The 16,341-nt window shown below is 42.2% G+C and overlaps 1 protein-coding gene across 1 annotated transcript in view; it reads right to left on the bottom strand.

The window, feature by feature from the left end:
• The window catches only part of LOC118428562 (DNA excision repair protein ERCC-6-like), a 36,197-nt gene that overhangs the window by 13,285 nt on the left and 6,571 nt on the right, over positions 1–16,341 (bottom strand). The window contains exons 4-10 of the mRNA XM_035838658.1: positions 14,621–14,811; positions 13,929–14,054; positions 13,466–13,634; positions 12,557–12,682; positions 12,008–12,100; positions 1,444–1,622; positions 690–801 (exon numbers count right to left, since the gene is read on the bottom strand). Of these exons, the coding sequence (XP_035694551.1) occupies positions 690–801; positions 1,444–1,622; positions 12,008–12,100; positions 12,557–12,682; positions 13,466–13,634; positions 13,929–14,054; positions 14,621–14,811 (996 nt within the window). The remainder of the gene's footprint in view (positions 1–689; positions 802–1,443; positions 1,623–12,007; positions 12,101–12,556; positions 12,683–13,465; positions 13,635–13,928; positions 14,055–14,620; positions 14,812–16,341) is intronic.

Genomic DNA, 16,341 nt, shown 5'->3' with positions numbered 1-16,341 from the left:
GGGATTAATCAGTTATTTTTCTATTGTTCTTACAATAAGAAGGCATAATTACTTTTTTGTCTGTGTAACTTGGTTTCAGTATTGAATTCATTTTGATCATCATTATATCGTTCCGTGCCAGTATTTTGATAATCCTTATGTTGCAAGTTTGATTAACTCATTTTTTCGGCATTTAAAACTTGTTCGTCAACAGTGACTGTCATGCCTGACAAGGCTGGAGGTACAAGAGTCGAGTCTGAATAAAGCAGCCGTCTGTAGCAAAAACACATTCAGCTCTGCCAGCGGTGACCTGGTCGTCATCAGCATCTGTACAAATTACAGAAATAATTTATCATGCTAATTAATCATCAATGAAGGTTCTGCATCCAGGTTGAACATGTGAATGAATACGAAATGCACTGGGTTCTTTGATTTCTTTAGTACATTGTGTTATGTAAGAAATGATGATTTAACTTCGGATCTCATATTCACCAATTTTATGTTAACTGTTTAAAGTGTATTTGAGGAAATTCAACTCCTAGGACCAAAAGCCTCATTGAAGTTATGGTGCAGGAGCACTTAAAAAAACTGGTACATGAAAATCCTAGAATTTTAGTTAACCTTCACCTGGCTGTGCAATCGTCCATGCATTCACAAGTGCAATAATATTTTTGTTACAGATCTTGGCAGTGGAAGGGTTAAATACTTGCCTCTTTAACCCTGTCCAGACTGAGGAAGTCCTTGTAGATCTGCTGCTGGGCGCGGGACAGGATCACCCACAGGATCAGGTCATTCTTCCGCTCCAGAGAAGGGAAGGAGTTCCTACAACACACAAGTTAAACCTTTACTATGCTTTAGCAGTTACTCAAGAAGTAGCTGTAAAAGTTTTAAGTCAGACGTTTCAAATAGCATCTGTCCGCTGTCCTTCATTAGTAATTGGGTTAAAGATAGTGGATGCTACCTGAAATGTCTGACCATTATCTTATTACCATTATCATACATTCCACCATGTAAAAGTAGTGGTAGTATACATGTAGTAGTATAGACATTCAGTGTTATACAGCACCATTTTGGTAATGCTGCACCATACTTGGTGGCATAACCTTTCTCTTAGCTGAAGAATACAAAGTGGCGATGTGCAAGGTTTTCACCAGTAAAACTTACCCTGAGGCTTGTTCCTGGTCCATTCCAGCTGCCTCGTTAGGGTCATTAACCCTTAATTATCATACATGTACCTTCCAACATGTACTACAGTAAAACGTACCCTGAAGCTTGTTCCTGGTCCGTGCCAGCACCCTCGTTAGGGTCATTAACCCTTAATTATCATACATGTACCTTCCACCATGTACTACAGTAAAACGTACCCTGAAGCTTGTTCCTGGTCCGTGCCAGCACCCTCGTTAGGGTCATTAACCCTTAATTATCATACATGTACCTTCCACCATGTACTACAGTAAAACGTACCCTGAAGCTTGTTCCTGGTCCGTTCCAGTGCTCTCGTTAGGGTCAGCGTTCTCCTTGTCCTTGGGCATGACCTCGGCCTTGGTCCTCCTCAGGAAGTACGGGGCGATGAGCTGCCTAAGGCTCTCCGACATCCGGTTCCCCAGGTGGATCTCACCTGCCGTGGCGTCCTTCTCTCTGGCCTGGGGAGTGTACAGGTACAGCAGTATTTATCAGGGCTCAAAATACCACCTGCACATGCAAGTTAGTGCAGGTAAAATTGGAGCTGTGCAGCTATTTCTGATGTCTACCTGCACCTAACCTGCACTGGTCCATGTACTGGGTTTTATACATAAATGTCCTATGATGCAGGCATATGTGGATTGTTATTAGCTGCATTGACTGTTAGTTACTACCTACTAAGTATAAAAGAAAAAAATAGCAATGGTTCCTCAGCAATTTACATGTAGTATGATCCATACTTCCTAAATTCAAAGTGGTGCAGGTAAAATTTGTCTGGTGCAGGTAATTCTACCAGTGCAGGTATGCAGAAATAACTATTTCTAGCCCTGCTTATATTAGGTATTCCAACCAAAATTTTAAAAACACAATACAATGACTGTTTTTACTGTTTCTGAAAGAGCTAACCAAGAGGAGTAAAATGCTTTTTAAATGAAGCAAATATCTTGAAGGGTTGCTGAGATATGGCTTCACAAAGTTGCCAAAACGTACCCTCAGATATGGCCGGCTGCGCGATAAATGATGAAAATGAACAAAACACCTTTTTTGAGGGGTGATGAAAAGGTAAGTAAAGGCTGCAAAGCTTGTTTTATCTTATTTCCCTGTGATATGTACTACATAGAATCACTCCACAGAGTTCTGAACATTCATGTCATTTTATTATGTTTTTACACAGGGTCGAAGTATGCATTTCACAACAAATTACACAGGTGGCACCGTGACCTTTGACCCCTGGAGAAGGAAAAATCCTCCAAAGTTCACACACTTGTATCTCTTGACAGGAACAACCCTGTCTTTCAATATTTTACACATAACAGCACCCACTGGTGTCCTTTCACCCAATAATTGTCATCTTACCTGTAATTCTTTAAAACATAAGTAAATTTGGGTTTAAAAGTTCACATTTTGGGTTACGATTAATGGTGTTTTTCAACTTTTTGCACCAGTTGAGTCGCATTGCAGAAGATTAAATATCATGCTTCATATACTTTTGCAATGTACACAACATTATGGTATCTTATATTACCAACAATGTCACATCCATAGAATATCAGCAATATTAATTGCCTTATAACAAGGTCAACTTGGTCAAGGTGAAAGGTAAGTGTGTGAATATGTCGCATTAATTATTTTCATGTTGAGTCATGATGTTACATTGTATCAACAGTGCAACTTTACACTTGTATGATAAAATATAGAAGACAGATGTTTGTACTAATAAGAAATAAAATATCAATAGGTAGACATTGTTTAAACACTAAATTTATTAGGATAAGTTCAACATTTTTCAAGGTCAAAGGCTGTCTTCAGGATACATACAATCGATACAGATTTCTTTGATGTACTTGCAGGTACATGTACTTCTCCTTATAATGCAATGTAAACAACTTTTTACAAAAACAACAGGCTTACTTATCATTTTCTGTGGTAGCAACAGTATTCTTTAACAAACTTAATGCTAATGGAACTGGCTGCACAACTTGTCAACATTATGTTTGACCTCTACCATTCAATATCTCTGCTCCACTCTCCGGTCTTATATCAGCTACATCTGGTACTTGGTACAATCTACATTCCACCTGAAAAACAAAATTATTTTAGTTTTATGATTAACATGTCTACCATGGCGATAATGTTCTTCCATCTGAGGGGATGACGACCTACTCCAGTACCACGTCTGATGTTCATCTACATCATCATCTTTCTTATGACTTCTTTCTTTCTTGTGACGAAAGAATCAGAATGATCCAATATTTATGAAATAAAGAATTCAATAAAGAAAGAAAGACAAGTTGGAGTAAGGAATAGAGTAACTTATTATCATTGATTAAGTAGATAAATACCTGCAACAAGATGGTAGGAGGTAAGTGTCACTGTTTCTGAGCCATCTTCTGCGACTGAACCTCCCTGTGTGAAAATTTGCCCGTCCCGGACTAGTCCGAACCGGCATGAACCGTCAGTTCGAACCATGCAATAGTCCGGGGGTCGGACGGGTCGGTCGGACGGGACGGACGCTCGACAGTTCGCAGAACGGTTCGGACGGCCAAAAAGCGTCCAGATTGGCCGCTTGGACTAGCCCGGACTACGTTCCGGACTGGTCCCGGACGGCATGGTTCGAACGCTTTCGGGCGGCGGCCTGGAGCGGGCCGTTCGAACGGTTCGAGCCGGTACGGCTCCGCCCGGGCCGGACGGCCGAACGGGCGGTTCCCATAGCAACAAAGCGATCCGAACCGTCTGGGGGCGTGCAGAGCACCGCGGGGCGCCGGTTCGGACGTCTGCGGACGTCTGCGAACCACCAATTTACATGGCAACTGCACCTCCCAAACACCCGTGGAATGCGTAAAATCGTGCTGTTGTGAGGTGGAAATCGCTGCCCAAACAGTTCGGACGGTCTGAACCGCCGGAATGCCGTTACAAAATAGAAAGAATTTGAATGCAATTCATCCCTCTGCCGCCAGTGCTCCTATAGACACTGAATGTGAAATCATTAATGACGGCTTGAAGTTACAGAATGACACCAGCCGCAAGACAATCAATGTAAATCACATGTGCCCTCACTTTGACGTTATGTGCGTGCGGAGTCCCAGGAAACATTTGATTGCCCGCACAAACCATGTACAAAGCGTAAGTAATGCATTTCTGATGTCTTTCCGACTGAAGCGTGGTTACCAAACATGTGTTGGAGACACTATCACTAATATATGATATACATTTAAGTCCATAATCTAGAAGATTCATTTATAAACATCATTGAATGCCCTAATATATTCATGCCAACGCTAGGCACGTTACGCACCCAGCGGCGGCGAGGGTTCAGTGACCCCATCTCAAACGTAAACAAGAAGACGATCCTATGAAGAAGCCAAACATTTTGTTGGTGTGTGTTGAACATCATTGTATTTTGTTGAAAGAAAGTTGTATCCAAATATTGAATGGTAATATATGTTAATCTAGTGCCACAAAATATTATTCTACGTGTCTAAAATAAGACTAGTTTTGATATAGGTGCTGGCCCCCATATGTGAATTGAACTCTCCCACACTTGATTGAAGCCTCCCGGTCCTTTGGGACAGCCGCCCGACAAGTGCGCACATGTCTATAACTCGTTGTTTGTTGTTTATTTTACGTTCCACATGTTAATTTTTGGCACAGTTTGCACATCCATCGACAGGAATACCACTAAGAATGATGTCGTCATTATACCCATTTCCTTTGTGTTTCTTGCCTTTTTTCACGAGCAAGTTATTCAAAGACGGGAAAATACGATCCAGATATCAATTTGCGAGCCAGTGGCTAGGCCACACCCACACAGCGCGAAACTTTAGGTATAGAGGCGTGCCGCTGTCCATCATCGCGTGGCGACCGACAAAATAATTAGCAACCATCTCCGCTAGCTGGGTGTCATGCTGTCCGTATTATAAAACGTCTGCACAGTTATTATTGGAATCTTTCGTCAGTAAATTTACTTTGCGCACTTGTAAGCGACTTTTGACAAGACTGGCCGGTGTTCCCGTAAAGCTTTCCTTCTGTCCTAATCCCAGCAAAACTGGTCTCCGGGGACAGCCGCCTACCAGACCGATTCGTAGGGCAGGAATCAAAATGTCACACTACAACGGGTCTCCAATTTCTGGAAGGGTGGCAAAATCACCAACGTCCGGCCGCACCTTTGAGCTTCGGCCGTAAGTCTAGAATCTACTTAAATTATTCAGCAAAGCAAATAGGATGTAAAATCTGCTTGTCTCTAGTGTATAGTTATTGTGCATGTGATTTCATTAACTTTTGTAAAACCAACGATATTCAGAAGGCTTCAGAAGTACCACGAGTGTTATCATACAATGTTGATTGAATGAGTAGAGATTAAAAGACGTCACCCTAGAGGATTATTGTTAACCTACGCCGTAGACGTTTCAACTTTCACATCGCTTGATAGATTTTTATGCCCGTCAAAGGCACATGTGTGAATAGCAGGCGAAATCTTTACTTGCGGCACAAGTGAATAAACGCTTTTTGAAAAGTTGGTAAGGAGGAACAATATTAAACGGGGAGGATTATTGTCGAGGAAATTCCGCTCGTGAGGACATGGATTTAACGTCCTTGGGAGGAAGTTACTAGTATGCCATGGTGAGGAGAAGTAATTCTATGGAACGTTGATATTAATATTTTTCAGTTGTAGTTGTACTCTACTCTCTTTACTCTATATGAAGCATGGACATGGACACCTGACGTGCTAATTCAGATTACGCTTAGTCTACAGTTTAGTCTTTGTTCTGTGCGTTTAGTTGTTACACAACATTGTGCATGTACACAGCCAAGATACGCTACTGAAGTACAGAGAAGAAAACAACTTCGCTGGAATTTCACAGGTTTTATCCCCAGGGGCAGGCAGGCGAGTTTCTAAAGCTTGACTCCCTGCTGACAATAATCCCGATAGCCCGTCCGAACGGTTCAAACGGTTCGGGATTTACTGTGGCGTGTCCAGAGATCCGCCTGGCTCCGACATGTCCGACCCGTGAGAACGTTGCCCCCGGCCCCAACCAGGGAGGTTTTATCAAACCCGGGACATTGAGGAAACAACTTCGTTACCTTCGTCATGGATTTAAAATTACCTCCGATCAGTGGTGTATGCGGAAATTGTAAGACGATCATAATCACATCATTATCTTCGCCGAGAAGGTTATATTTATGATATAATTTGCAACGGTACGTGGAAACATGACTTCCTCTTTGATGCAACAAGTGAAAATTACGTCATACCACTGTGTTTCCACGAAAATGGGCGCTGAAACAACATTGTGCATAATACAGCCCCCATGAGTCCCAGTAAGTGCGGAAAAAATACATGGATACTTCAGTTAGCCAGGATTTTGACTGTGCTGTTGATAATTTCACATCTAACACACTTGGTAACACAGCTAAACGATGTAAAACAGTTTCTTACCAGTTCAGTCTTGAACAAGAAGGGGTGTTTGTATTCCAGTCCGTTCGTATTCCACGGAAGTTTCGGCAGTCGGTTGGAACAGCACCAGAACATAATTCCACACAAATTGTTTGTGTTGCTAGTCCATTTCCATCTCTCCATGGCAGTTTGATGTATCCTGACCCGAAACGACAACGTACAAACCCCTCACGCGACACCTCTTCCAACTTATCCATGATAGTCTGTACATTTAGCCTTAGTATAAGACTAAAAAGCGGAAAAATAACACAGGACATCAGGAAACGGTTTAGTGATGAGTTTTCAATTTGAAATAACCGCGACGCACGCGCAATGCTCATGTTATCCCCAGGGGCAGACAGGGGAGTCTTTCAAGCTTGACACCCTGCTGACAATAATCGTGATAGCCGGTCCGAACGTTCAGAACGGTACGGGAAGCACTGTTGCGTGTCCTGAGATCCGGCCTGTCCCTGGCCCGATCCAGGGCAGTTCTCTAAGTCTATTAAACCTTTCATATTACGAAGGATGAAGCGTCCAAATTTCTCAGGGGAACATGACACCGACCCCTAGATTGTGCGTCACCATCTCCAACCCCTATTAATTTACGACGCACGGGTAGTGCATAGTCTCTCCTTCTGTAAGTGTAACGTGCTGGATGCAGCCATCCACGGCGTTTCTTGATCCAGTCGTCGCTTCGACTAACGAGTAATATATTTTCGAATTTTTATTGTACGTTTGTGCTCTTAAAGCTAAGTACAGGTCAAAATGATAAAGTAGTTCTAACGCTTCTAACAACAATATGCATGTAAAATGGTGGCGTTAGATGTTCGGCTAACCGTTACCCGTGTCCGAGGCTGTTTTGGATACCGTACTCCAGCGTGACACAGCACTGTACTTGTTTTTAGTCCCACTTTCTTGATATAATGTCACTGGTCAAACTCAACACGTTTTCAGAGAGTCGATTGAAGTCTCGCTGCTGCAGGTCGTCCAACAAGTGATCCAACCAGGTACTGCTCACAAGTTCCTTTCCGGCCAAAGCATGCGCTTTGACTCCAAACGATGGTGGAAATTTTGGTAAGTGAGAAACATTCAAAATATTGCACTTCACAAATCATGTTAGGTATTGTCCACAAGGCGAGATAATGCCGGACGTCATGAAAGGCAATAAAGATGCTAAATACATTTTCAACATTATCTCCCGTATTATTGCACATTTGGACAGAATCGTCGTTTGGTACAATGACAGTCAATCGAAACGTAGCGCTACTCAATGTCGTCTTATTTGTAAAGCGCCAGAGACAATTATTTAATCATAGGGTAGAAAGATTATATTTAGTTCTACAGAAAACAATGGTGGTCTGTAACTTTTCCCCGTCCGTTTTAACGCCGTGCGAGCATGATCAATCCCGAGTGGTGTGGTGAAGACCTCAGGTGCCAGGGTGACCTACAATAGCATTGTCGTTTATTCTTCTTATAGTACTTTATTACACTGCGCTTGGAAGACAACGATTTTATTGGCGTGGGCAATGTAGTTAGCAAATCAAACACGACAGCAGAACGGACAATATAGCGTTCGTGTGATTTAGAAACGAAATACGGCGTGCCGAATTCTTATTCGCCATGCCACTGCGACTATCCAAGCGGTATCTGCTGTTACGTGTTTAAGACTTTTTTCTCATTTATCGCTAGAGAAAAATAAAGAGACAAACAGGACTAAAACATATTCATTCTTCATGAGAACAGACTTCGTAACAATGACTTGTTCATACCTATAGATATTCATATGTCTGTTTAGTTATAGACCTTACGAAAGTCGCTTTACTTTTGTCGTGTCAATAAAGATTTTATATGCTGCATGCACGGCATTTGGTAGTGTACGAGATACGATGCAAAGACTGGTACTTCGTGGCAGATTACCCTTTAATAATGGTCGAGAGGATAAACATGTAGGTGTGATCCGCGCACTCAACGCTGCATGGGCGTGATGGGCAATCTAAACTGTGCAGGTCGCGTACTGTTCCCTGGCCGGCTACACTCCTCTGGCCGGCTTACTCTTCTATTTATTCTATTTCTACGGTTTTCCAGCGACCTGGAGTCTGGTAGAGACCAAGGACATTCTATCAGATAACGTCCTTGTAGAGACTAACATTTTCCTGCAAGGAGAGAGCAGGCCGACTTCATTAGACCGCCCGGCGGTACCATAAACAGGCATTTGTAGCAGTTCTCCCACTCGGACATATTTTCCCGTCCATAAAACTCGGACAGGGCCCACAACCTAAATTATGTCACAAAATGTGGCAATATGTAACTGCGAAAATGTTGGCAATGCCTGAATCACTTGAATTTATCGTAAAATTTCTCCGTTTGTCACATTTCTGCGTATGTTTAAAACTTCTTATTGACGACCAGGGGGCTCAAGTACGTGGTTGAACAACGTGTTTTGGCTCGCCATATTCAGATGAATTTCCAAGAAACTTGAAAGTGGGGCATAGGATTTCAGTTTCAGTTTCTTACAACCAATCATGTTGCTCATTATTTGCAGTGAAAATCGATGTCTCCGGCTCATTTCGTACAAATAGTAGCGATTGGCTAGCCAGTAAATAGATTGTCACACACTGTACACATCAAACGGCTGCCGCCAGAATGGCGCCATGGGAACGGCCAATGTGTGGTGGGAAGACTACCAGAGCGCCGCTCACGTGAGCCTCACAGGCGGGATGTCAATCAACCCGCTGTTTATTTCAGCGGGTGTGGCCTGGAACTGGGATCGCCGTGTTTGTCAATATCATCTTGCGCACTGGACAGTCGGCTTTCCGAGCAACGCTCGCGCATGCTGAAAAACTGCACTGAGTAGCGGAGTAGATTCTTCAAAGGTGGACTCAACACTGTAAGCTGGAAGTGTATGTAAACTTTACTAGAAGACCCATCAGATTGTATTATACTCTACTCTTTACTTCAGATAGCCGTGCGTGGTGAACGAATATGCAAGAAAACACATCATCCGTTTATTAGTCGCGGCCAACATATAATATAGAAGAAAAGTTGTAGATTTGAAGGTAGAAAAATCTCATTTCTATTTTATTTTCATAGGATTACTTAGTCTATTAGTATTGTTTAGGCGACAGTAGTACAACGCTATTACTATTAGTGTTCGCCCGCTCTGGCTGTTGCCCCGCAATATTGGACGTAATGCATGCCTCTAACAATGTCTAATAGTCTCACCTACGGACTGTACCGCTCTTCTGGTCGCTGCGCTTAGTGTACGGAAGGGGGCGCTGTCGCACGGCTTCGTACAATTTAGGGACTTAGACAAAATTTGGCCGGGCGGCGGCAATTTTTTCTAAGTGTTTTACGGCGCCCAAAGCGTCCGGCGGTCCTGAACTGCCGAACGTGCTGAACCACTTAATGACGGTTCACCGCCCGGCGCGCGGACCGGCAGCCTCGCGGGCCGGACGGCTTTCACGTAGGCGGACCGTGTGGACTGCCCTCGGACCGGTCCGAACCGTTCGGGGCGAGTTGATTTTCACACAGGTCAGTACCAACTGCGACAACCTCGCCCGGTCGGTAGGAACCAGGCTGATAGTAGAGACAAGAGTATAATATTGCAGGTAAGTACAGATTTATGATTTTTGCTACACCAAGAATCCTTTGGCACAATCTGACAAAGAATACACCATCTGGTTGCAAAAATTTTTCACAATGACAATGAAAATCCCATTAGTGTTTTGAAAAATTTGGGCATAGGTTCCCCGGCTGACCCCTAACCGGGGGCCACGGTGCCTCAAGTTCAACAAGTGAAAAAAAATACACAATGGTATTTTAGACTTGGAACGAGGCAAGAAATGATTCACAAGAACAATAACGATAGCATTGAAAAGACAATTGATATTTTTTTAAAAAAATTGGGCATAGGTTCCCCGGCTGACGGGGGCCACGGTGTCTAATTAGTTCAACAAGTGAAAAAAAAATACCAGTATACAACAGGCCATGCAATGATCCATATAAACAATATACTAAAGAAAGCAATAAACTAAGAATAATCAATAAGAAATAATTAATAAGAAACATTTTACATAAGTTTAATGACTAAAACATGGATAAAGAAACATTGCACAGAAATTATATTGCTGGGATTGACTTGAGAAAAAATTGTTCAAAAGCACATTTTCATCAACATGCCCCCCTCCCCCAAACACTACAAGTTCTATCAAGTATTTTACCTTGAAATTCTTCATCCATAGCGTCGAAAAAGGTTCTATTTGTGCCGTTTCAGTCACAATCCTCCGTTTCTGAAGGGCGCGTGGCCCAAAATTTGGCGCGTCAGGATCGCGCGGCGCCGCCGGCCGGCCAAATCGGGGCGATCGTCGGGGAAAATAGCTCGGCGCTTCACCGGTGTGTATGCTATTAACATGCCGATTACATCAAAACGTAGCCCTGGTTTTTGTCGTCATTTTGGCACCCGGAACAAGAAGAAAAAATAAAATTTGTTCGGTGATTTTTACCAATAAAGATCGACGAATTCTTTTAAATTGACTTTTATCCCCCGAAAAATTAATTTTTCGTCATGTTCCAGGCATCATTTCAAAGCTTGAAATCTGCTCTTTTAAATGGTGCAACTTTCATTCTGCTGCGGTCTAAGACGGCGAAGCGCAAGCGCAGTAAAGTGGGGCTTCCCCGGCGGCTGCAGACGGAAGTGTGGAGCCACGCTTCGCAGCTTCGGCCGCCCCGCTTACGGCGCGCCGTTTTCACCGGCGAATTTCTGGCGTTTTAAACAATTCACAAGCAAAATAAACACATCACAAGAAAGAGAAACTTATATCCTTTATTTTGATGGGTAACTTTGCCTCTAGAACCGGATAGTTTTTGTACCGCGAGTGTGGGAATATGGTAGGAAATTTACGGATCGCGCTACGGCAGAGGGTTTTCACGGTAGCGTTGGAATACCTACTTATATAGCACAGAAAAGTTCATACTCCAGGAGTCCTTGATTAGATAAACTATGTATCATAAGCTCCATCTGTCCTTACATTAACATCTGTATTGATTTGAGGGAGGAAGGTTGGCTAAATTGACCTTTTGACCTTCCATTGTTTTCTTATTAATGAATTAAGAAAGAATGGAACTGTAACGAACATAGGTAGATGGGCATAAAAGAATTCTAAATCTGATTTTTTTAGGCCTTATGGATGATTTACTGTAAATGCAGAAACTTTCGCGGTGGTTTGATGTTTGCGGTTTTTGCGGTGGCCGCTTCACCGCGAACTTAAAACTACCGCAAACATTTTTCCATGGCAGCAAGAGACTACAGTGCATGGTGCTACCGCGAAATTTAAACCACAGAGAAAAGGCCTCTTTCCCGCTACCGTAAAATTAAATCCCAGCCAACTTAAATGCATTTACAGTAGTACCTACCCTTGTGATGGGGTTCTCATACTCCATCTTGAAGGTCTTGGCCGTCCCGAGGAGCGTGCCTTGAGACACGAAGTCAAACAGAGACCACATCTCCTGCATAGACAGAACAGAATTAATGACCTTTCTTCTTACACATGGTGGTCAACCCATACATGTAGATTACCTTCAAACTACAGCTGTCCTGCAAAGCAAGTTACCATTCCTTGAAAATCCTATATTTATTTTTTTTATGTCAAAAGAGTTTATTTGCAAGTTTTTGCCTGAGGCCAAATTGCACATGCAGTACAAATGTTCAGTAATATGTATATCTGATTTTGAAGATTGTTTTGAAACAAAGTAGATCTGGACTTGGAATTACCCGACTGTATTACACCAAAAACTAGTATGATTGTGCTGAGGGACCGAGCAGAATGTTTTACTTTTTTAACTGATATGTTTAAAGTTGCAACTGCAGTGTGCAAATTTCAATATCTTGCACATACAACCATGTTTTTGTTAAGTCAATAAGTATACATTAGGATAGATACAGAAGCTTCCTTGCCAGCCTACCCGGAGGTTGTTCTGTATGGGAGTCCCAGTCAAGATGAACCTGTTCCTGGCCGGGATGGCGTGGCAGGCTTTCGTCGTCTTGGTGGGGTTCTTTATCTTGTGGCCCTCGTCAAGAATGACGTAGTCCTGTGCAAGTGGACAATCAAAAACAGGTCCTGTCATATATCTATTACACATTCAGGGCTTGAAAAACCCCTTACAAACAACTTGAAGAAAAAATTTCAGATTGCAGAAAAGAATGTAAATGGCAATCTGACGAGCTAAGACTAATACATGCTCAATGTCACGTATCGCATTTTGAAGTAAACAGAAATGAAGTGTTCTGTTCATAATTCTGAGGAAGGCATGTGGGTATAGCCTAGAACTGTTAAAATCAAAGCAATAATTTTTGGTATTGAATCAAAGTTTCAGCTGTGTACTTTGAAGTATTTTGAGCTTTGTCAATCTAAAAACGGTAATGATAAAATATAGTCTTATCTAACAGAAAGCAATACTTGCCATCCTACTAATATATTATGTAGGGAACTGAGCGACAAAAGCAAACCTACCCAGACGAACTCCTTGTAGTCGATCTTTGCGAGCTGTTCCCAGTTGTTGGAGACCATGCTGTAGCTAGTCAGGACCACTAATATATTATGTAGAGAACTGAGCGATAAAAGAAAACCTACCCAGACGAACTCCTTGTAGTTGATCTTTGCCAGCTGTTCCCAGTTGTTGGAGACCATGCCGTAGCTAGTCAAGACCACTAATATATCACGTAGAGAACTGAGCGATAAAAAGAAAACCTACACAGACGAACTCCTTGTAGTCGATCTTTGCGAGCTGTTCCCAGTTGTTGGAGACCATGCCGTAGCTGGTGAGGACCACCAATAGATTACGTAGAGAACTGAGCGATAAAAGAAAACCTACCCAGACGAACTCCTTGTAGTCGATCTTGGCGAGCTGTTCCCAGTTGTTGGAGACCATGCCGTAGCTGGTGAGGACCACACCTCCCTTCCTCTGCACACGCTCCAGGTTCCTGCCTCGCTCTCTCACGCTGGTTCCGTGGAACTGTTTCACTCGGATTTCTCCTGAAGACCTACAGTCGTGTTATGGAGAGGTATAAAGTATGTTAACTTATAGAGGAAATATGTTACATTGATGAAGGTTAGACATCCAGGTCCATAAGATATGCCAAATTGCAATTACTCAAGCAACTGGATATGATCTTAGAAACGGTCAGACATTTCAGACACATCCATTATATTTCATCAGTGACACTAAAGAGATCTAAAAGATATAGACACTCATAGCATACAAAATACCAGATTAAAAGTGAGAAAGCTAAGTGTATACCGTCTTCCCACCAAAGGGATTTACTTAAGTGACTGACCATTTTTCCAGTTCTCTCTCCCAGTTAGTGATTAGCGCCACAGGCAAGATGATAAGTACACTGTGGATCTTCTCTTGGAGAAACATTCCATAAAGGAAGGCTGTGACTTGCACCGTCTTACCCAACCTGGGAACACAAAACGGTTCAGTTTAGCATCATCAAACTACATGACATTTTTATACAACATAAAATGATTTACTCTATACTGGAATTTCGCCTTCTTTCTACCTATTTTTTTAAAAGAATATCTTAACTAGTTTCTAATAAAAGACATAAATATTTGGCTTTATATGAAATATTTTTTACACAAGTTACAAGAAAACTACAGGTTCCTTCCAGGTCTTCTTCATTGGAATTTGGAATGAACATGGTAATGACAGGATATGCCAATACTGTTCACACTAGTTTCTAATACTGTATCGAAACATTCTCTTTCGTATTGCACAAAGTGAGAATTGTCTAATAGTATAATCTAATTGAATTTACATGTATTGTATACATGACAGACTCTACAAGACAGGGAACAACGGCCACTAAACCGGATAGTGGAGTGGAGTGGAGTGGAGTATATTATAGAAAAAATAAATAAAAGAGTATAATAAAATCATTCTTAAGCAAACAGAAAGGAGAGGGAGTGTTTCTCATATCTAATCTTGAACCATTCATGATGACAGTCAGAATGTCAGACATACCCCATATCATCTCCGAGTATCCCTCCCTTCCGTTTGACAGCCAGGCTGTGAAACCACTTGACACAGTCCTGTTGGTAGGGGTAGAGGTTGTTGTAAACGCCCTTGGGCAGTTTTAGACCTTCTGTCACCATCACCATTCCGTCATCCTGCTGTTCCTCCTCTTCCTCTTCCTCACTCAGCAGGAGGTATGCCTAAAAACAACAACAAACTCATGACAAGGAAAAGTACATCCATAGTCATGCCAAGTTAACCACTGTTTTATACAATCTTTCATCTAAAGCCTCCATGCTGTGTTCTTGTACACTACTTAAGTAATGTCCTGGCCATGGTATGTACATGTAAGCAACATTGTTTGGGTATACGTCCAAAATACCTGAACATCATGATCAGTGGTCCAGTCAGTTGGACCTGAAGTAAATAACGCTGTCTTGTTATTACCAGATTTTTGAGACTTAACCCTCATCCGACCGTATGGGGTCATTTTTGACCCCAGGCGTATATTTTTATCTGCCATAGCAACATTTTTCATCGGAGAAAAAATTCCTTCCATGAATTTGTTTGTATATATGTCTTACAGCATCTACCAATTTTTCACCGAGTTTTGTCCATTATTCTATAAGCTATACTTGAAAGTTTGTGTCTGGTTCGGTGGGGTCAAAAATGACCCCAGCCAATTATGATTCATTAGTTACATAAAGATCAAGAAATTTCAATATGCATGCGTTAGTTTTCTCCTTCTAGCTACAAAAGTATCAATCCCATGTGTCACAAACATTTGGCTGGCACTATCTCTCGTTCGATAACCTAACACAATCCTAAGAGCATTGTTATAGGCTACGCGTAGCCTGCGAATCGTACCCAAGTTATACTGACACCATAGCTGAGCGCAATATATCGAGGAACAATATGCATCAAAAAGGACGCGCTTCACTCCAGGAGAGGCGAATCGGAATTTTCGTATCAAGGAATTGGCTTTGGTATAGAACCCTCTGACATGATAGCGAATTGACTCATCATCAGACAGGTCAGAGGTAATCTGGTTACCCAGGTAGTTCACAGATGTAACGTACTGCAATTCCGTGCCATAAAGGGTGACTGAAGGAGGCGGTCCGTGCAATTTGAGTCTACCACATGGAAAATATACACATTGGCTCTTGCTTTTGCTGAACACTATATGGTTTTCAGAGCCAAAACGTTCACATAAAGACATTAGCTTTTGCAGACCTTTAACAGATGGGCAGATAATACATATGTCATCAGCGTATAACAGATGGTTCACAATGACATTTCCGATGTAGCAACCAACACCAGAGCAATTCAGCTCAACACTCAGGTCAGAGACATAGACGTTGAACAGAAAAGGAGATATCAGGCTACCTTGTGGCACTCCGTTAGTGGCTGTAAAGTTGTCAGAAAGGACATTGCCCCAACGTACTCTAAAGGTTAAAACATTATACCAGGCTACAAGTAAACGTATCAAGTAAAGTGGTACATTTCTGTCGATCATTTTCTTAAATAACAGCCAGTGATTTACACGATCGAAGGCCTTAGAGGCGTCTAGGAAGGCCACAAATACAGGAGAGCCCCGTTTCTGGTAGTAACGCCAAGTTAACCACTGTTTTACACAAAGGTCTGTGCCATGCTGCATGCTGTGTTCTTGTACACTACTTAAGTAATGTCCTGGCCATGGTATGTACATGTAAGCAACATTGTTTGGGTAT

Source organism: Branchiostoma floridae, chromosome 13 (genome assembly GCF_000003815.2).
Source record: "Branchiostoma floridae strain S238N-H82 chromosome 13, Bfl_VNyyK, whole genome shotgun sequence".
In the NCBI taxonomy this organism is placed as follows: domain Eukaryota; kingdom Metazoa; phylum Chordata; class Leptocardii; order Amphioxiformes; family Branchiostomatidae; genus Branchiostoma; species Branchiostoma floridae.
The sequence above is the reverse complement of the archived record's forward strand: the minus strand, read 5'-3'. Positions and strand labels throughout refer to the sequence as shown.